Source organism: Eumetopias jubatus, unplaced genomic scaffold, assembly GCF_037043125.1.
Source record: "Eumetopias jubatus isolate StellerSeaLion01/CBP00866 unplaced genomic scaffold, mEumJub1_p1.0 scaffold_12, whole genome shotgun sequence".
Taxonomy (NCBI): Eukaryota; Metazoa; Chordata; class Mammalia; order Carnivora; family Otariidae; genus Eumetopias; species Eumetopias jubatus.
In genome coordinates, this window is record NW_028274818.1 from 26874675 (window position 1) to 26896584 (window position 21910).

Consider the following 21910-nt stretch of genomic DNA (forward strand, 5'->3'; position numbering starts at 1 on the left):
AGGCGCACCAGTGCGCATGGACCCATCTACTCATAGTAACCCGTGGGTACTCCTCGGGTTTCACATGAGAAGATGAAAGCTCGGATTGTTGAGGTCTGAATCCTGGCTGCGCCACTCTTAGCTGTTTCACCCTGAGCAAGTTACTTTACTTCCCGTACCCCTGCGTTCTCGTGTGTAAAACAGGGATGAAAATAGCATCTACTGCACTGGGTTGTGAAGATTAAGCAGAAGGGGACACCCGAGGCACTTGAAAATAAGCCTCGGCCTGAATAAGTGCTCAGCTATTAGTGATGGTGTCACCACCTGGAAGGGGGGCTCACGTGTCACCCAGACCTTCCAGCGGGGAGGATCTGGAACGGAAGGAAAAGTGGGGGCAGGGGTGCTCACTTGCGCAAGATGATCTCAGAGGCGCCCTTGCTGTACATGCGGTAGCCCCCGCTGGGCTTCTCAATGACCGTGCTCATGGACTTGCGCACAGAGTTGAAGGTGTACACCTTGTAGAGCTTCTCCTCGGGCACCTCGTTGCGCACGGCGTGGTAATCCTGCTTCAGGTCAGTGACAAAGCCCAGAAGGGCACACTCGGTCTTGTTGCCCACCTGCCGTGGGAGGCCTCCCTCCTTCTCCGGAGGCTGAGGGAAAAATTGGATACGCTGTTGAGTAACATGCCCTGACTAGGGAGAGACCTTAGGAAGGAAAGAACTCCCCGATGAAACATTCATGTATGTGCCCGGAGCCCATGCGGGGAGACCGCATTTGTCTTTTTTCCAAGGGTAAGCAGACAGCGGTCAGTGGTAACTGTGGTCCCCGAGCCATTCTGGGCTTAGCGATGTTCTAGTCTGCCCTAGGGGTGGTGCTGGTCTTTCGCTCTGTGTGGGTTTTCATTTGAACACCATCTCTTAGTTTCTAGAAAGTATGTAATTTACCCCTGACAAACCTATCTCTTCTAGAGATACTGCCATGATATGGTGATTGGTGGGCATTTCAGACACCCGGATTTCTACCTGCCTCCCACCCCCAACTCAGATACTCCCACGAATCAACCCCTCATCACCGCAAACATGTTCATTGAGGAGTAGGGAGTGGGAATGTGGGGTGGCAACTCAGGCAGAATAGACAAGAGAAAATTCCTCTGTCCAGAGAAAATTAATGGTCCCCTCCAACCACCCACTCTAACTGTCCAGGTAAAGAAAGAGCTTACCAGAATCTTGGAGGTATAGGCACTGTTGATGGAAATGCCATTGACAATAAGGTCCAGGACCTTGGGCATGAGGGCGTCAGGGCTTGGGATCTGATGGTAATGAGTGTCTCCAATGTAAGCCTGTACCACAGTCATGCGGTTCATGGTCAGCGTGCCGGTCTTATCAGAGCAGATGGCCGTGGCGTTGCCCATTGTCTCACAAGCATCCAGGTGACGCACCAAGTTATTGTCTTTCATCATTTTCTACAAAGAAGATGAGAACAGACTTGAGAGGAGACTGATGGAGCTCTGCCAAATATAGGTCAAAGGCCATTTTTTAGTGAACATGTCTCCACGTCTCATGCTTTTGTCTGCACAAAAATGCAGGAGACAATTTTTGTGACTCTTCTTCAGATGCTCCTGGGTTACCTCAACCTGGATGCAACCCATCAAGATGGTCGTTGCATCTGGCAAGTCTGGCACCTTGTGCGGTGCCAGAGGCTTCTGCTCTTGTGAGGCGCCCCCCAGAGGTTGCGGAGATAGGATGGCCCATCCTGTCACTGGAGGCCATGGCACCCTCCCCTCCCACCTCTACCCCAAAAGAAGAGGCGGCCCCGTTGCAGCCTTACCTTCACAGAGTAGGCCAGCGAGATGGTGACGGCCAGTGGCAGCCCCTCTGGCACGGCCACCACCAGTACGGTGATGCCGATGATGAAGAATTTGACAAAGTACTGGATGTAGATGGGAGTGCACTCTGATAGCCACGGTCTGCGGCGGATCACGAAGTTGTCGATCACAAAGTACAGGATCAGGATGAGAACCGTGATGGCAGACATGATGAGGCCTGTTCCGGAAACAAGACACGAGAGCCCAGGCTCGGGGGTGTCCCCAGGCGCCCCTGCCAGAAGGGGGCTGGCATAGGGGGGAGCCTTTGCTACCAAGGTTTAAATCCCCTATTTCTGGGGAGTCAGACCCAAGTCCCCTATCCGTTCTCGGCGGCGTGCACATTATCGTGTGGGGGAGAAGACGCTGGTTTTGTCCCCCACAGACACAGGTTCTAGTTTCAGCACGGCACCGACTCGACTCGTGGCTTCGGACTAGTCGTTGTCTCTCTCTGGGCCTGTTTCCTCGCTCATAAATAAGGAATTGGTTTAGTTTTCTAAAACAGCACTTTATGATTCTAACTCAGACCTACCCTCTTTCTACAGTTCATAATGTAGTGACTGTATTTGCCTATTTCCTAGGAATTTATCAGTTTGGGCTTCTCCCCTAGCAGCTGAGGAACGTCGGGTAATTCACCCGACTTGTTTACAGCGATGCCCCTAGGGGGTTAGCCCGTCACCCACATGGTTAACCTTTAGAACAGTGCTTCTTGACCTTTCTCTTGACATGGCATAGACAGAATATGACAGTAACTTATGTTTATAATAAGCAAATATTTCTGTAGTGCTTACTATATAGGCCAGGCAAGCATTTCACGAACACTAACTCATTTAATCCTCACAAAACCCCTGTGAGATAGTTAGTATCATCATCCCCTTTCATGAGGAAATTGAGGCACAAAGAGTTTTTTTTTAAAGAAGATCACGAAACAACTATGATTTAAAAAAATTTTAATCTTATTTATTTATTTATTTATTTATTTTCATCATGGTAAGTGTCATCTTTAATCCCCATCACCTATTTCACCCAACCCTACACCCACTTCCCCACAGAGGGTTTTTTGTAAATGGCACACTGGTTGCGGGACCAACTATTCTGGCTTGCCTGAGACTGAGCCGATTCCTGGGACGTGAGACTCTCAGTGGTAAAATCAAGAGAGTCCCAAGTAAGCTGGGACAGGTTGGTCGTCCGACACACTGATGTGAATGGAAGAATTTTTTTTCGAGGTCAGAAAGCAACTGGCTTAGGGGCTCCAACCACCCTGGGGACTGCCTGGCCACCCTGAAGGCGGAGGGGATCAGTATTTGGGCACACTGTACCGATCTGTGGCTCAATATCTGGGAAGAGCTCTGCTTCCAACCATAGTAAGTGTGGGTCTTTGCTTTTCCTGAGGGCCTAATGATGCAAGAGGATCAGAGCAAGGCTAGAGGTGATTATTATCAATAAAAGCATATTCTTCTGAATTTTGCTTCAGCAGGGTCAGGACTAAGGTGAGGCAAACAAGGTGCCTAGGGTCCAAAATTCAAGGAAGCACTCCCTCCCAGGGTGGTACAAAGCACCAGACTTGCCCCACCTCCTACTGGCCCAGCTTGAAACATAAACTGAAACAAGAGAGGAGACTAGAGGCCAGCCATCAGGTAAGCCTGTACTCCCTAAAGGACAAGGCAGGGGTTCAGAGGACCATAGGAGGGGTTGGGTGGGGTCTGTTTAATGTTTCACACCCGTGTGCCAGGCTCAGTAACTTGACTCCACACCTGCAATTCATGTCCCCCATGTACACTTGATATGCAAGAGTTTTCACGGTGGTCACCATCAGTTGGGGACCAGAACTGAATGAATACGCTGGATGAATGCTGTCCAGTTGAACTCTCCGTGATGCTGCAAACATCCCCCGTTTGCACTGTCCAATAAGGTAGCCGCTAGCTACGTGTGGTTATTGACCAACTGAAACAAGGCTGATGTGATGGAGGAACTGAATGTTTACTCATACTTAATTGTAATTCATTTAAGGGGAAACAGCGTGGTTAGTGGCTACAGTAGTGCCCCGCATAGATTCTTGCCACTCGACGTGTGGTTAGCGGATCAGTGGCATTGGCACCACCTGGGGGCTTGTTAGAAATGCAGAATCTCGGGCCCCGCCCCCGGACCTCCTGAATCAGAATCTGCACTTTAACAAGATCCCAGGTGAACTGTCCCCGCAGAATGTACCGGACTAGACGGATTGTGGTCCACAGAAGGGCGGGGTCAGGAGCAAATGAAACAGTGGTACAAGGTGGTCCCTTGAGACGTGTGTCCACGGAAGAGGCAATCTTCCTTCAGTTTCTTCCTCCAAACCCCCCGCCTCGCCCCACCCCGCCAGAAGGTGGAGAGAGAATGTAGAGGCAGGGGCTAGAGAAGCCACTTCCTCTCACGATACACAAGAGTGACCCCTCCTCTGGAAAGACCCCTCTAAATCACGGTCTTCCCGTGTCTTCTAGTCCTCATTTTGCATTTATCGCGCTCTGCCAGGCCAGGTGCTAGTCCTGTACTAGGGGTTCTCTTCCTGAAGGAATTTACTAGCCAACACATGGAACAGGTGAGTGGTTGTCCATGTCCTCCTTTTGCTAACGTAAATCTCCCCCGTGTGACAGAAGTCCTTTATTTCCCTTCTGTTGGGAAGGAAGAGACCAAGCGTGGGGTCTTTAACCCTCGCACACAGGAGCACACTTCTCTCCGAAGAGGCCCAGGGAGTGGCCAGAGGGGGGCAGAGAGAGGGGCACAGCCACCTCGGCTGCATGAGCCCCTGGGAAGGTTCGGCTTCTTTCTGCCGGCCTGGCTGGGACAGAAGGAAGACAGCCAAAGTGGCGAGCATCCAGAGTAGCCCCAATACCAAGGAGGCGCTGCCCTACTCACCGGCTTTCCCAATCTGAACAGCCAAGCGCGTCAGCTTGCCCTGCAGCACCGACTTCTCCTTTTTGGGCAGCTTGGCTGCCTTTTTCTCCTTTTCCTCATTGTCGATCCCCTCCTGGCTGTTGAGTGGCTGGATTTCCAGGGCCACTCCATCCTGAGTCTTTGCTAGGGTGTGCACACAAATAGGAGAGGTGAGTGCGCGAGGTGGTAGCGCCGAGGAGCAAGCATGTGGGAACCAAAACTCCTCTGTCTCCTTCCTGGAATCCACCTTGGACCCCCAGCGTCAGCTCTGGCCCACTCTCACCCCATGCCAGGCAAGGAACATGCCTTCCACCCTCTGCTAGGGCCTTTAGAATGATACTCTGACAACGGGAGATGAAACAGGAGTGCTTTTAGGGTATGGATTTCCTCTTCAGTGGCAGCTTCCTGGCACCACCTCAGAGCCCCAAGCCAGGTTTATTCCAGCAAGAGGATTAGTCATGCCACTAAGTGCTATTACCAACAACCATCCTTCCTGGAATTCAGTGCTTAAAATAGTGAATCTTTAGTGCAGAAAGGGGCTGACTGATGGGGAAGGCTGGTAGATGTTTCCAGAGCCTGAGGGTCCTAGTCTGCTCTGTTAAAAGGTTCATCTCTTTCTCCCTATAGACTGTCAGGGAAGAAACACAGACCCCCAAACAGGGTATTTTCCAGCTCCTTCTTATGTCAGTTGAATAACTGGGGAAGGAAATGCCCTTTCTCCCCTGACGAAGGTGGGGAGGTACAGAGTGGGGAGGGTTAAGTCTTTTGGGGGAGAGGGAAGAAACTGGTAGGAGGGACCCTCTGGAATAAAGAGGGATAAAGATAGACACATAAATCCATTTTGCTTTCCAAAGAAGCGTTAAAGAGACCTGAAATTAAAGAATTATTTCTGTGGAGCCCTGCTTCTCCGATGTGATGACTTTACTCCTAAAGACTACTATGACGTGGGTACAGAGGAAAAAAAATCTCCAGTAGCTGTCTCAAGAGAACCATTCTCGCCGGTTCCCACCCCCCACCCCCGGCTTCACCCCTGTGGAGCTCGGCCCTTTTGCTTAGGATGCCCTTCCTGAGATACTGTCTCTGTTGTCAGACTCACAAAAAAGACAGAGACGGGATGTAAACACAGCCACCAAAAAAGAAACACACACCAGATCGGGAGGAAGAAGACAGACGGCGAGAACAAAGAAGGAAGTGGGGAGAGGTACGGAGAACGGGCTCTGTCCAAGCACCCCAAGAAGCCTAGCAGAGAAGAACTCCAGACCAGAAGAGGACATCGATGAGGAAGCTAGCAAGAGGAGGGTGCAGGGACTGCCCACCCCGACTCCCTTCACCGTGGGGACCCTGAAGTCTTCTAGCCCAGAAATGGATGACCGTGGGTGTTTAAATCTGGCCTAGGGCGGTGAAGCAGGGAGCTCAGCGTCCCGGGGAAGAGCAGATCAATCCCACGCGCTCCCCCAGAGAAGCCTTGATGGGGAGGGTCCGTGAGACAACAGCAGGGGGTGCTGTTGTCCCATCTTAGATGGGGCTCGGGACCTGGAGCCCACCCCCAAATCTCTGCACCTTCCTCAGGATGAGGCATTGGGGGGCCCCCAGCAGCAGATAACAGATTTATGGAGAGGAAAAGGGAGAAGGCAGATGGCCTGGAAAGGTCTGGATTGAGTGTGGGCAGGTAGAGATGGTAAATGAGTGGGTGGAGAGGTTACCTTTGTTGCGATTTTCAGGGACTCCTTGTTTTTTACCTGTTTGAACAAGAAAGAAAAAAGTGGGGTGGAGACCCAAAGTGACTATTAAGAGATCAGGTATCCAATCTGTCGGTCCTGCTCAGAGCCCAAAAGGGCCACAGCAAAAAGGGGTGGGGTGGCAGGGAAGGGGATGTAAAGGAAGTTCACGTCTCTGCTCACATCCGCGCCTACTTGGGGTCGCAGGACTCCCCGGGATGTGGACCAGACCTCTCCCTCAGGTGAGCGCACAGCCACACCTGGGCTGCTCTCTCCCAGAGCACAGCGGCTGCTGGGAGGCTGCTCCCGGCTGAGTCCCATCACTTGCAGAAGTGGGGTAGGGGTTAGAAAGTGAGAGGTTGGAACCGGTCCTGCCTGAAGGCAAAGGCTCTGAAAGGTGTCTCTGTGGCCGGGTCCCTCCTTACTCATCTGCAGGTAGCTGCAAAAATCTAGTCTAGTTCCCAAGGGAATGGGTTTTGTTTCCTGATACACTGCCGTCCACGAAACAGCCTGAGATGGTCCTCCAGCCAAGCGACAGAAATCCTTCTCTTCTCCAAGGAAAGAAGGAACGCTGAGGGGAAAGGTGTCGATCTCTTTAGTATCTTTCTCTTGTTCACCTTCCTTCCTTGTTTGTCCTTCCTCTAGGAGCAAGCGAATGGCAAGGACGGGGCTAACTCTGGGGCTAGACATTACCTCTGTGTTCCCACTCTCCTGGCCACGTCTCTTCCACTGACAGCCCAGGCTTTCAGCAGTCTTCCCTCAGCCTGGATGGTTTGCTTACTCCCTCTTGTTTGAGCGCTGGGGGGCTACACAGAGGACTGCCGGGGCCACAGCACCTGGCCAGCTCATCTGGGGCAAGCTTTACATCTCACGCCTTTACAACCCGCAAACAGACACAGGAGTCGAGACTCAAAGGCGGCCTGATTTGGTTTTCATCAGAGCACCCTGGGGAGCCAGGCTCCACATCTTTATCTCCGCAAGAAGTCTGGACATCTGCATTCTTCATCCAGCAGATTCTTCCCACCAGGCATTCCGTCCAGATCTGGTCCCTTGCTTCCTAGTCTGTCCATGGGGATGGGAGGGGACACAATCCCATCCCAGATGCCCTTTACCTTTTTTCTTCTTCTCCTCCTCTTCTCCCTCACTGGCTCCCAAAAGGGTAAAGATGATTCCAGTCTGGGAGTTGATACCCACGGCAGTTACTACCATCCGGCCAGAACCTTCCATGACATGGGTCCCTATATGAGAAAGGAAAAGATGGAAGGAGGGCTGTTTTTTTATACCTGGCCATGCTTTGGTGTGGAATACAAACTTAGAAAAAAACAGTCCCTCTTCCTTCTTCCCCCATGGATAATGATATACTCAGCAGATAGCAGGAAAAGGTCAAGAGCTGGGCCCATTTAAAATAGACGGACAAATTGGGGGGTAAGGAGAAAAATGTGTCTAACTGCCTGCTTTAGGGCAGAGCTCCTTCCCCCACTCCCACCGCTAACCAGCAGAGCCCTGTCAAGGCCCCTACAGCACTTGCTTCATAGAGAACCTCTTTTCGGTTGACTGATAACCTTGTACTCAGCCCACTAGTATGCTCCTGCCCCAAAAGAGCCCAGGAGGAGGAGATGGGGCAGGGCCAGAATAGAGGGCAAGGCCTGGAGCAGCCAGACACCATACCTGAGAGCAGCATTGGGTCTCTTTCCAGGGATTTCTTGACATGGTCTGATTCCCCAGTCAGAGAGCTCTCGTCGATCTTGAGGTCATTGCCCTGGATCAGGATCCCATCCGCAGGCAGCAGGTCACCTAGTGTGCAGAGGGAAGGGGCAACAGGGGAAGAGGGCAGGGAAGAGCTTGTCAGAGGGCGGGAACCAGCCAACCGCATCTCAGGGCGGCTCCCGCGGGCCCTACCTATAGGGCAATGGCCCAGGGGGTACCTGGAGAACCTCTGAAAGACGCCTTCATCTCTGACAAGACTCCTTATAAATTCAAACAATGATCCCTAAACGCCTTCCCATGGCCTCAACATTATGTATTTTTAACCCTGAGATACACAGCGTACAGGTGTGACATTCTTTGGGGAGACTTTCTTCTTTCTTTGAATCCTTCTTAACAACCTCTTTCAGGGCGCCTGGGTGGCTCAGTTGGTTAAGCGACTGCTTAACCTGTTCGGCTCAGGTCATGATCCTGGAGTCCAGGGATCGAGTCCCGCATCGGGCTCCCTGCTCGGCGGGGAGCCTGCTTCTCCCTCTGACCCTCGTCCCTCTCGTGGTCTCTGTCTCTCATTCTCTCCCTCTCAAATAAATAAATAAAATCTTTAAAAAAAAAAAAAAAACAAACCTCTTTCAACGAACCTAGAAGCTAATGCCATTTGGGGTCTTTCTGGGTCCTCAGTGACTCCCAGCCCCCCTGTGCCAAAGGACCCAGCCCTCAGATAGGGAGGACGACAGGGTACAAGAAGCACGAGCTCTCACCGTATTTGATTTGGGCGATGTCACCCACCACGATCTCAGCCACGGGCAGCTGGATGATGTGGCCGTTTCGGATCACGGAGAACTTCTGTTCCTTTTCAATGCGGTTCTGCAGCCCCCGGAATTGCTTCTCCTTGCTCCAGTCGTTGAAGGCAGTCACCAGCACCACGATGATCACGGAGAAGAGGATGGCTGCCCCCTCAATCCAGCCGGCTTCCGCCTCTCCTTCGTCTTCTGGGCTACTTACAGGTAGACCACACTCTAGCCCAGGGAAAGGACAGAACGTAAGGGTCACCCGGGGGCATCGGGGAACACTAAAAATGGGAGGAGTGCTTCCACAGCCCCCCAGGATGGAAAGTCAGGGAAAGAGAATCATAGAAAATACAACCCTTGGGCAGAGGAGCTATCCTCTGAGGATCCTGGAGGACAGCTGGGTTGGGCATCGTGTCATCACCAATGTAAGTATTTACGTTAGCCCCAAAGAAGTTAATGAGTAAGTAGCACAAAGCATGTCGGTGCAAATTACTGGCCAGTCGCATGTATAGAACTTAGGATTCCCAACAAGGCCAGGCCCCCTGCTCCGGGCTCTAGGTCACTGCTATTTCCCATAATGCCAGATAATTGATGGGGGGCACTCTGAGAAGCAGGTTTTGGTGGCTGGGTGAGGGTAGGGAACTTCTGATATCCTGCATAAGGATGTGCTGGGAGAAGGGGAAGAAGACCCTGGAATCAGGATGAGCTGAAGAATGGCTGACTAGCTGCTTGTCGGTTTTCTTTGGAGAACCAACCCTGGAGAGTGGGGTCAACTTTTAAGATACAAACCTGTCCCCCACGAATACTGGTGCTTTGGGGTGGGGGTCAGAGTCACGCCGGGCTGCCCTAGACACTCACGTTTATTTTCCTCCCCAGGGGGACGGTAGAAGGACAAGACGAGGGAGATGATGGCCGCGATCTCCAGGATGATGAGGGTGACATCTTGGAGGGCTTCCCACACTAGTTCCAAGAAGGTCTTGGGCTTTTTGGGGGGGATGAAGTTCTGTCCAAACACTTGCTTACGTTTCTCCAGGTCCGCAGGGTTCCCAGACAGACCTGAAAAGGAGATACGAGCGGGAGGAGCAGGTAAGAAAAACAAGGAGGAGAAATGATGATGGGAGAAGGTGGTCCAAAGACACCTTTAAATAAAGACCCCCGTGCTTCCTGTTCTGCCCAAGTAGGAGATCTAGTTAGGGCCAGAGGACTTCTTCACACTCGAGTCCGTGGGAGGGGCTCTTCCACCGGAGGGGCCCGGGGCGTGGCGTGCGGGCACACCTCTACTCTCCATCTCCACTCAACAGGACCCGAGGGTACTACCTTACGTGGCAAAGGGAGAGATTCGGGTCAGACCTAAGGAAGACATTTGGACAGAACAAGACTTTGAAAATGGGGAAGATGGGTCCCCAACGGGGTATTGCTTGCAGGGTCTGAGATGGCCTCCCTTTCTCCACCCAAAAAACAAAACCATCAGGGGAGGTCCTCAAGACCCTCACCTGTCTAGGAGGGTAGACGCAGGACCCGGCGTGGAGGGAAAGTGTGGGACGGTGAACCTGCATCCACACTTACACAGTCGAAGAAGGGGGACCCCTTTGGCCGGCCAGTGCTTCGGAGAGGGAGAACAGGAAGCCAGGCAGGGGAGCGGGGCTGATGTTCTTATCCAGGGCCTCCTGCCTCCTGGTGCCCACATGCACCACCCTGGCCTCTGGCTGAGCGGTACAGCCAAGCTCTGTGGGGGAGCGGGTTTGGCCAAAGAACTGGAAGCAAACTGGGCTGCTTCCCAGAGGCTCCCTGTCTCCAGCACTCTGGGAAATCAGGTTCCCAGTGGGAAGGGAGAGCAAGGGCCTGGGAAAGGGCATCTTGACCCCCGGGCGGGCAGAGGCAGAGGAGCCAGGGGGTCCTGGCTGGGTCCTTCTCCCTGAGGACCCGAGAGCTCGAGGCTGTGCCAGTTTGGGGTTGCTGTCCTGGAGGCCAGGTTGGCCTGTGGGAAATAGGAGTTCTGATCATTTGTTCATCTCCCTGGGATGTTTCTCAAGGAAGCAGCGAGGAGGCGCCATTCCCCCCCTGCCCCCCGCAGCAAGGTGGGTAGATGACTATGAGGGCAGAGCAGACAGCAGATATAATAGAGATCATCTTAAGGGACATCCCAAGAGCCCAACGGAGGCCAAAACCAGAGCAGCTACGACAACGGTCTGACTAAAAGCCCCCATCCGAGGTCATCCTGCCCTCCCTCCCTGGTCTCAGACTAATAACCTGTGACCACTCTCGCCTCCTCTCTCTCTCCCTCTCCTCACTCTATCCAATCAGCCAGCACATCCTGGCAGCTTTATCTTCAAAGAATACCCAAGGTCCACTCAGGTCTCACTTTCCACCGCCACCGTCCTGGTCGGAGCGGGCATTCTCTCTCACCCGGGTGATGACAAGTGTCCTCTAACTGGTAACCTTGCTCCCACCCTTGCTGTCCTGTGCCCAGTCTCCTCCCAACACAGTAGCCAGAATGATCTTTTTCCAAACCCCACCCCTGCCACTCACCGACTCAGAATCCTCTGCTGGCTTTTACTGGGAGTAAAACTGGGCCCCAAAGCCTTTATGGTGGTCTATAAGGCCCCCTAAGAGCCCCCCGCCCCCCCCACTCCTTAACTCCTACTGTTTGCTCCTTGTTCGCTGAGCTCCAGCCCAGTGAGCCTTCCTGTCATTCCCTGAACGCGTTAGATAAGCTTCTATTTCAGGGCCCTGCACGAGCTCTTCCCTTGGCTCAGCTGGCTCCCCACTGGCTCGGGCTTATTCTCCTCCGTCCTTGGGCTCTCTGCACACACATCACCTTCTCAGTGAGGCCGACGCTGACCATCCTATTTAGTAATGTGGCTTCTCTGCTCCAGGACCCTCGATCCCCTTGCCCTGTGTCATTGGTCCCCTCCACAGGCCTTCTCCCTAACACATTACATGATGTATTCACTTAAGATGTTTGTCTATCGCCCTCCACAAGGGCAGGACTTTTGTCTTTGTTCCTTAGGTCTACAGCAGGGCCAGGCACATTGTACGCATACAAATGTGGTGAATGAACTGAATGGATGAGTAATAAATCAGGTTGCTAACATTTAAGCGATTACTATGTGCCAGATGCTTCAGCAGGAACACTCGTGTCTTCTCATTCAGACACCGCCAAACCCTATGTGGCGGCTACTGTGAACCCCACGTTTCATCGGGGCAGACTAAGGCCCAGAGAGGTTCGGCAACCACCTGGCTAGTCTGCGGCCGAGGCGACACCACTCCTCGGGAAGCAACGGGACACCAGGCTACACCCGAGGGGGCCGGGGTGTGGCATTGGCTGCACTCCACTGAGGCTTCCCTGTAGGGTGACTAACCAGTCCCAGTGTGCCTGGGACTTCCCGGGTTTGGGCACTGAGGCTCCTGCCCGCCCCCTCCCCCCCCCCCGGAAACTGTAACCCCCCTGGGTCCCAGGCCAACAGGATGGTCGGTCACCCTGCTTCCTTCAGGGCAGGGCAGCCCACGTGCTGCTTCTGTCTGTGCCTCGAAGCCCATCCGCCCTGTTCCCACTGTTCACACCTGGGCTGAATTAGTCCTGCCTTTTTCCCCGTCCTCAGAGGTGGTGACACCAGGCCCGTCAGAGTCCAGCCTATGGATCTGGTGCTCAATAAAAGGTCCAGGATGGCCTTTTCGGACCCAAGCAAGCCAAATAAGACCCATTAAGGAAAGCGAAAAAGGTCAGGCTTTGCTCCGGCCTAGATGCTCTCAGAGTCACACACTTAACTTCCCTTTTGCCATTTTCTCTCATCTGTCTGCTCCACCTTAAGCGACCCTCAGCTCTTGCAGGGGCTGCCTTAAGACGGGCAAGTGGCTGTCCCAGTTCCCAGTGTGCCCTGGGGCAGGGAGGGGCTGGTGGGGGCTGTGAGCCTAGTAGCCTTGGGAATCCTCTCTGGACCCGTGGTTAGGGGGCACGGGAAAGCCATGCGGGACCCGGAGCTCAGCCAATCCCCAATTTTGGGCTTTCCATTCCAGTCTTCCTGCCCCCAGAGGCTCTCAGGCCTTGCTCCCTGCAGCCGTGATACCACAGAAATACCCGTCTAGCCAAGGAGAGGGCATTAGTCCCCGATCTCCGCAGTTGCTTCGCAAATACTCACACAGCTTCCCGGAGGGGGGAAGGAACACTTGGCAGGGAGAGAATGCTGGAAACGCAGGAAAAGGATTTCCCTTAGAAACACATTAAAAAAAAAGGAGAGAGGAATCTTTGTCCCCAAGAACATGAGCGAGAAAGCCCCACCCAAATCAGGAGTACTTTTGGCCCTAAGCACCAGACTGAACACATGAGCTGGGAGAGGCGACAAGAATGTCGGGCTGTGAAGTCATCATCCCCACCCCATGCTGGGGAGTTACATGGCCCCTGCCCAGGCTGGCTGGAGATGGAGCAGGCAGCAGTGGAAAATCTGTGTGTGCTGAGAGCCTGTGCAGGGAACCAGCGCTGGGGAGGAGAGCCTGCAGCCCAGCCCTCAGTGGCCTGGCTCCAGCAGGGAAGGGCCACGGCTGCCCGCCTCCCTGGGACGCCAAGGGCTGTCGGCAGAGGCACCCCTTATGAGAACCAGCTCAGCCCCAGAAAGGGTGGGGTGAGGTTAGACATCACGGGGGACTTCCCAGCTGTCTGAGTTATGATACCTTGCCAAAGAGACAGCAGAATCTTCTCCCACACAGATAATGCAAGGGAGAGGTTTCTCTGGGTTGATTCGAAGGCAGTCCACTTTGGTATATGAGAACAGACATCGGAATACCTTTCAAGTCCAAAGAAAGGAAGAATGCCTTTCAGGTCCTACCGTAAACACCTTGGATTGGGGGCGAAGGGGAGGAGGAGCTTAAAATCAGCACAGGGACCACAGGCTTTAACCAAAGGCCACTTCTTGAGGAGGCAGAGCAGTTTCCTTACGTCAGCTTCTCCAGCTTATGACACCCACAGCTCGGAGATGTGCTCTCAGTCTGCTGGACTTCCAGCCCCTAGAGATAAAGCCGTCTCCCCGGGGTCATAGCAAGAGGATGCTGGACTTCGGGCAGAATGGCCTCTACTGCATTCTCGGTTCAGAAAGGCAGCATGTCTCCCTTTGTCCGGCCCTCCACTCTATGCCCTTTCTGCAACCTCCAAAGTTGGAGCAGAGAAAGAAAGCTCCCTCGTCTGCCCTCCGCAGCCCTCCGCTGGCCACCTGCTCCCACACTGCATGTGTGTGTGCCCCTCCAGTGTCGCACTCTCCGGTGCTCACACCTCGGAGCTAAATAAAAAGAGCGAAAGCCCTACTTCCAAAGGTAGACACAACATCTGCCTCAGCCAAGGAGGGAGTGCTATCCTGCTTCCCAGCCCTAGCTGATGTTCGATGCAAGGCAATAAGAAAGTTCAAAACAACACAGAACTCGCAAGGGTTTCTGCTGAGCTCCCAAAGGATTGCAGCACAAAGGGCTCCTGGCAGGAAGACATATCCCATCTCCCCATCAAGACTTCTCTGGCCCCTGCCTGGCAGCACTATGCCAGCTACCCCAGAAGCCCCGCTCTGGGCAAGGAAGGGCGGACTGGATTTCGCAGGGCAGGGGTTGGGCTGGGAAGAGAGGGAAGAGAGGGCCAGAGCTGTCACACGCTGTTGGCCTCATTCAGCCCTGGGCACATAACTCATATCAGACAGGGAACTCCCAGGATGCAACGTGGAATTCCCTGCAGGGGGAGGAGGAACAGAGGGAGAGCACTTTCACTCTCCTCTTTCTCCATCGCCTACCCTCCTCCTTCCAGCTGTTGATGTTGCTTCTCGTGGGTTTGGTAGGAAGCCTTTCCCACCCCTCTATAAAGGACTAAGTCTTTCTCTTATGAAGCTACTGGACTTGCCCTCATCTGCTCACATCACAACGTAGCTGCTTTCTGGCCGTTTGAGCTGGCCTGCCCACCTCCACCCTCTCCCTTCTTGCCAAGATATTCTTCTGGCTTGAGTCTCTCTCACATCTTAAAGTAGTGCTAATAGGTCCCCCCCAAGCGTGATGGGCAGAGTGGCCCAGACTGTTGGCCTCTGCAGTCAGGCAGAGGCCACATACACTGTTTTTAGGATCGTTTATTTGGCATCTTTAGTAGAGTTGGGGCAAGAGTTCAAGGTGATGGCCGCAGGGCAGAGGGCTGGAGGAAAGAGAAGGAGTTTGGCTCTGCTTCTATTCTGAAATTGATGTGTTCCTGAATGCAGATATTTTGAAACACACTATACGCTCTAAAGACAGGGAGGAAAATGTCAAAGAAGCCAGTTGCCATCTTCCTCTCCCATCCCTCGCATCCCATATTCACTCGCCTGGTTCTTTACTCCCCCCCAACACTAGCATTCTCTAAAGCAGTGGTCTCTAAGTAGGGCGCATCCATCTGCCGGAGTGTGGGAGAAATACCAGAACTTTTTGTATTACTTCATCCACTTCAATTTCTTGCCTATCTTACTACGTAAATAATACTAGCATTGGAAGTGCTAATAGTAGTACAGTAGTGCTGTGGGTAAGCATTTATTGTTTATCACTGGGGCTATGTGTTCCGTTTTTTCCTAGATTGAAAGTGCTACTGGAAATTTCAATCTACCACATGGAGGACGAGCCCATCCCCGCATGTCCCAGCTTGTAGAAAAATGGACAGTGCTCGGTAGAACATGCCACTGACCCAAGGCTTGGGAACAGGAATGCAAGCGATCTCAGGGTGGCAGGAAATAGTACCCTAAATCCTGCAGTTAATGAACCAGAGTCGTAATTCGGGCTGGGTGGTCTTAAAACAGACTTTTTCCCTTCCTGCTTTTTACTCCGCCAAAGAATCTCAGCTCCCCAAACCTAGCAGCTGCTCAGTGATGCTGTGAGGCACACATGTTTGCATCTTCTATCAGGAACATTCAGTGAGTGGTAGCAATTACCACAGAGCGCGGTCAGGACACAGCTGTCCCAGACAATCAGAGGTACAGGAGTCCCTATTCACCTTCTAAGCCCTTCCCCTCCCCTGCAGTCCCTTCAGCTTAGGTCCCCGTCCTGGCTGCTTCCATCACACCCAGCTCTTCCCCATCACAGCACTGTGACAATATTTCTGAAATTGCCTTAGTTTCTGTGTATCCTCTTGTCAGCTCTAGGGAAGGAGGGACTGTGCCTGCCGTATTCGCCCTGGGGTCCCCAGCACCTGAATGTGGCTGAAAGGGAACAGGAAACCGTCTGTACCCCTGTCACACCCTCAGCTCTGCAGAGGAGAAGTCGAAGGGTACAGAGGGAACATGAAAGAGAAATTCCCACCAACATTCTGCTCGATCCAAATCCACAGAAATCGTCTTTAGCGTTCCGAAAGTAGCCCACAGGCAATGATTTATCGTTCAGTCAGGGCTTCCCTCGTCTGCCCTTTCTTATCTGGGCCCAGACCTTCCTCCTAATTGTTGCTGGCCTAGCTCCTCCTCAGAAGACATCATTCTTCCTCCTAAAAAGGGAAGCAGAGCTGAGGAGCAATGTGGAAAAGTTCTACAGAGAAAGAAGAATTCACACAACTCTTCTATCTAGATCCAAAGAATCTCATTAGGATTGTCTCTTCTTCCTACACGCAAAGAGAGACTGAAACTTAGGAAAATACCTTTTTTTTCCTTCCCCCTAAGCCACGGAGATTCCCGTTCCAAAGTCACAAAGCTCTCTCCCACCCACCAAAGCCCGGAAAGCCAGTGGGAAGGTAAAAGCCTGTCCTCTAGGGGGTGTCATCCAGACACTCTGCTCTCTGGGGGTTGGAGAGATTGGTTGCGGAGGGGGTAATGGGGTAAGGAAAGAAGAGAAAATAGAGGGAGGATGATGAAGACATTGGAATGAAGAAAGAAGCAGGCCAACTAAGAAGATTCCATTGGTGCGGAATGCTCAGATTTTCCCTACATAAAAGCCGAGGCCATGCAGCTCACTCACTCAGGACCTACAGCCTCAGTCCTGCCTCTCTGCCTTTGTTTGACAGAGCCATGAAGGCCGAGGCCTTTAGTCGCCGAGGTGCAAGCTTGTATCCTCTTTCATGTCTCCCCCACCCCTTCTGGTTTCCCTGTAACTTTCCTTCCCTTTTTTGCACACACACTCAGCCTGGCGTCCGGTGGTTACCGGATGCCGGATGCCGTGGAAGCCGAGCGCCTCCCAGCAACCTCGAGTCTAACCAGCTCTCGGCCCCTGGGGCAACCGCTCTTGCTCCAACTAGCCACGCATACGCAGGGAACATAAGCCACTATTGCATTAATATTAGCGCTGGGTCCCAATTAAGACATTTTATCAGGCACTGAAAGATAAAACAAACTTTTAAATGATCTCTGCTTCTGAGATTCTCTGTGCTGTCGCTCTAGCCTAAGAGGCCGATGAGCATTCACGGACTCAGTCAGAAAACATGATGTATTCCATCACGTTCTACCCAGTCCGAAGAACTTAGGTGAGTCATTTAAGTCTTTGGGTCTGGGAGGGGGCATGGGGGACGAGTAGAATTAAATCCCACTTGCCTCTACAATCGATTGTGTAAATCTCGAATAACAAAGCCATGTTAGCGTCATAAGTATTATAAACTCCAAGTTCCCATAAGGCCCCTTACTAGCTATGGTTTGAAACAATCTGTCAAATCTACACAAAAGATACTGTCAACCCAACAGAAGATAAAAGGGAAGGGTCATACTCTAGGAACCCATCTCCCCAGTCTTCACCAGGTTTCCAAAGGGCAGAATTCAAGCACCAGGTGAATTTCTTTATTCTTATTCTTAGTCTGCAGAGGCCTCCCGCGGGTGATAGAACTGTGCTAGGCTGTCAGGCACCTCAGTGTGGTCTTCTGTGAATAGGCTGGCTTTTTATAGCATCAGCTCATCAAGGCACCTGGATAGTGATGCTCTTTGCTCGGATGGCCCCACTAAACAGCTCCGCATCACCTTTGTCGGGGGAGAGACTTCTGTATCATCGCTCTCCTGTGTCTCCTTTTTGATGCCTTTACTCCTCTCACACACGAGGAGGTCACTGTTGGCACTGGGGAGTCAATATTACTCAGGGAAACATTGTTTTCAGACACCCTGCGTCCCCAGCTCTAGCAGCAGCCCTCTGATAAGTCCTACACTGAAACAAACCAGGATACAGATTTGTGATCTAAGGAAGCTGGGGAACGGCAGCAGACAACGGCGCCCATGGTAGGGGTCCTGGGGTTCAGGCATGGCCAGGGTCCGAAGCACCTGCCATCAGAAGGTGTGGCTTTCAACTATAGGTCTGAAACTAGGAATGGGAAAGAATCTAAGGGCATTGACTACATCGATAACATTTGCTGTGTGAGGTTGAGATTAGAGTGGAATACAGGATGGCCTTTGGGAAAGGAAGCACTCTGGGAACCAGGAAGCGAATAGCAGTAGCTATGAGAAAGGAGTTGGAAAATGGGGAGGGAAGTCTGGATCCTGCTCTTCGGAGCGTCCCAGGTTCCAACTGATTTGGACTCCTGAGTTTCACTTTGTGAGAGAAACAGCTGACCACAGGGATCAAGAAGGGTGTAGGAAGGGAACAAGAAAGGTCCCGCCTAAATTCTAACGGGTGCTTCTAAGCTCCTGCATTTCTTAGTGAACATATGATACAAATAGCCTCTATTTAAGGCCGACGCTACTACAAAAGTGGCAGAATAAAGAAATCTAGCTGACAAGAAGTAAGCAGTGCCCAAACGGCAGTCATTAGATTCTAGCCAGAAGGCAAAGAGTGAGCCTTGAGAAAGCAACTAGTTAAGCATGGCCATCCTAACCAGATCTCTTTGACATCAAGAGGTGAAAGGAGGAAACGGCCGCTGGCTAGGGTAGCCTTTCCTGAGAAAATAACACATTGCACTCCATGGGCACTCACACTTCGGCAAATGGCGTCAGACACATGGGCTCCGTTTTAATCTGGGACAACCCATTTATTGAACACCCATTATAAGCTTGAGCACTGTACGCACGTCATTATGTATATGTAGTCCCCATGTATTAATCCTGATAACTGTACGGGCTAGGCGTTAACATCATTTTCAAAGAAGGAAGAGACTCAGAGAGGCTAAGTAAACTGTTCAGTGATACGAACTAGTAACTGTAAACTAGAAAATGGTGGAGGTAGAGTTTGAACTCATGAGAGAGAGGAAACTGAATTCTAGAAGGAAAGAACATGGAGGGCAGCTCTCTCTGATTGCAAGTAAGACATGGGCAATGTACAGATATCTAGACAGAAACCTCTCTCTCTCTCTCCCTCTCTCTCTCTCTCTCTTTAATCCTGAAGAGTCTGGACTCCAAGTCACAAACTTACAACATTGGCCAGGGGTCAAAACTTCTTAGACTTGGCAAGAAACGTGATGTAGCCTCCGAGAAAGGCTCAGAAATAGCACATCTCAAGAGGCTAAAGGCATCTAAAGGGCAAGATCTTTGCTTTATCTTATGCTACTCAGCCGTGTCCTGCCTCACTGACAGGACCAAGTAAGAACTTGTAACAGAGATGCTATAACCATGTATGTGAGAAAACAAGGTTCCTTTGGTTCTGTCTCCATTTTGAGGAGGCAAAATTTTATATTACCAGGGTTTATTGGGCAACTGTGCTGAGCCAGGCAAGCATGAAGCCAGGTTTCCCCTTCTCTTTTAAGAATAGATTAAGAAGAACTATATTAAAAGCACACCCAGGAGGGTCTGAAAGTCATCAATAATCCCCTGACATGAAACAGAGTGAAAATCCAAAGATATGGTAGGTACTTCTATATACCCAATGATTTTGCACCCTATTTCTAACTGTCCACAATACAGAAGTGCCACATTGGGTAGACGGACTCATTCATTTCTTTTGGTGCCCCTTCTCCCCAGTTACACTGTAAGATCAGTGTGGAGCAGAACTGTATCTTAAATTCTTATGTAATCAGAGACCGATCCTGAATCAGAGACTTGACTGTTTGCTGATAAAAGCATCTCTAACATATACATTTGTGAAACAGAGGTAAACTGTCTCCTTTCTGCATGCTGATAACAGAAAAAGGAAGAAAGCGTGATCTTCAGAGAACACCATCTCCAGGAATGAAACGGCTCTCCATGGCCTCAACCCCCTTTCAGTGCGTCAGAGACCACATTTTTCTCAAAAGACACAGATATACCAGGGAGGTCTCCCACTGCCTTCTCCAGGAGCTAGGGAAGCAACAGTTTTGAGCACTGGCCACCTTGCTCTGGTTCCCCGCCCCTGGTCCGGCCTTTACCTTCCACAGGGTCGGTTTTCAGTCTTCTGCAGAGATTCATTACACCTCCATAGTGGACATTGATCTGGTTGATTCCATCAGAGGAACGCAGCTCCATGAGCTTCCTCAGGTCCATTACTGAGCAGCCAAAGTCCCCTTCATGGCTCTCGACCATCGAGTTGGCCGGCAAGGCATGTTCTGTTGGGTTCGTCATTTTGTCTGCTGTTACCAAGCCCCTTGACCAGAGAAAATATGGAGTTCCCCTTCGACTGATCAGGGACACCTGGCTTTCTGCCTCACTTCTTACTTCTTGCTTCTCTGGGAGCCCAGTTGGGAAAGAGATGGACTAGATCCTGTGCAATAGGCTTTGGAGGAGCAGCCTCTAGCCCAGACCCTTTTTTGTGTATGAAGCTTGGCAGCGAGAGGAGGAAGAGGATGGGGGAACTGAGTGGAAGCTGGACCACGTGTCACGGTGATTGGTGTCCCCAGGTAGTGATGGCAGTGCTTGTCCAGGGTAGGTAGGTTCCTAGCTTAGACCAACTTGCCCGGATGGCGGTGTAAACAGGATGTGCATGTTACCATGGAGGCCACCTTAGCAACGACCAGCAACTGCGATGGTAGAGAGGCAGCCGGAGAAGGAGGAGGAAGAGGAGGGCTCCCTGGATGCCGCTGACAACTGGATCTCTGGAATAAAGATTCAAAGAGACAGACAAAAACAATTAGAGTGGCCGCGGGGATCCGGCATCTGCGAGGGCAAGAGGGACTCATTCTAGCACAAGGGTTTCGGTGACAGTTGATGCCTGAGCCAAACCGATCGCCGAGGCCTGAGCTGAGCGGATGGACTCAGGAGGGGCCCGTTCCTCCCTAGGAGGCCCCAGCAGCCTGCAAACTTCCGTGTAGAGAAGTAATTTCAGATACACCCCCGTCCTGCCAACACACCACTCTCAAGCCAAGGGACACGGATCCGGCAGCTTCAGAAACTAACGGCTCTCATGCTCTCCTTGTCTATTCATTTGAGGGTCCCACCACGAAATCCTTTCGTCTGACCTTGCCTCTAACTGGGGAGAAGAGGTCAGAAGAGGAGTCCAGACCGGAGTAATCTGGAGGGTGGTCTGCCATGCTGCCACCCGCGCATCCTGCACCCAACACATACAGTTACGTGCCAGGAGGCCAACCTGATAGACGATGCCCGCATCCTCGGGGGCCCTCAGAACACTCAGCCTCCAGCCAGACGGAAATCCTGCAGCCCGCTGCTGCTGTCAGCAGGTCAGGTACTAGGTTCAGGTCTTGGAGCTAAGCCCACCCCTCCAAAAAGCTTTCCCTCTCTCCAAAAGGGGAGAGTAAAATGCTCTGGCAGCCGGCCATACAGGGTGGAGCCTTTTTACATAAAGGGGACAGAAGGACCTTTGAGAAGAAGGAAGAGAGTTTAAAGTTAAATCTGAGTGTTAAAGTTACTGGACTGGCAGGGATAAGACAGCAATCAATTCGGGGCGCCTGGGTGGCTCAGTCGTTGGGCGTCTGCCTTTGGCTCAGGTCATGATCCCAGGGCCCTGGGATCGAGCCCCGCATCAGGCTCCCTGCTCCGGGGGAAGCCTGCTTCTCCCTCTCCCACTCCCGCTGCTGTGTTCCCTCTCTCGCTGTGTCTCTCTCTGTCAAATAAATAAAATCTTAAAAAAAAAAAAAAGACAGCAATCAATTCGGATAGAGCCCAGGGCCACGGCAAGGTCAGCAGGAGAGCAGCGTTAGCCCG

General features: G+C 52.0%; 1 protein-coding gene across 5 annotated transcripts in view; it reads right to left on the reverse strand.

Moving 5' to 3' along the window:
* Nucleotides 1-21910, reverse strand: part of ATP2B4 (ATPase plasma membrane Ca2+ transporting 4) — a 94787-nt gene that overhangs the window by 30170 nt on the left and 42707 nt on the right. For all 5 annotated transcript variants that reach the window (XM_028120337.2, XM_028120340.2, XM_088016946.1 and 2 more), the window contains exons 2-11: nucleotides 20182-20844; nucleotides 9819-10016; nucleotides 8931-9188; nucleotides 8137-8262; nucleotides 7581-7706; nucleotides 6454-6489; nucleotides 4733-4894; nucleotides 1807-2021; nucleotides 1199-1441; nucleotides 388-629 (exon numbers count right to left, since the gene is read on the reverse strand). In XM_028120337.2, coding sequence (XP_027976138.1) covers nucleotides 388-629; nucleotides 1199-1441; nucleotides 1807-2021; nucleotides 4733-4894; nucleotides 6454-6489; nucleotides 7581-7706; nucleotides 8137-8262; nucleotides 8931-9188; nucleotides 9819-10016; nucleotides 20182-20374 — 1799 coding nt within the window. In that variant the 5' untranslated portion in view covers nucleotides 20375-20844. The remainder of the gene's footprint in view (nucleotides 1-387; nucleotides 630-1198; nucleotides 1442-1806; nucleotides 2022-4732; nucleotides 4895-6453; nucleotides 6490-7580; nucleotides 7707-8136; nucleotides 8263-8930; nucleotides 9189-9818; nucleotides 10017-20181; nucleotides 20845-21910) is intronic.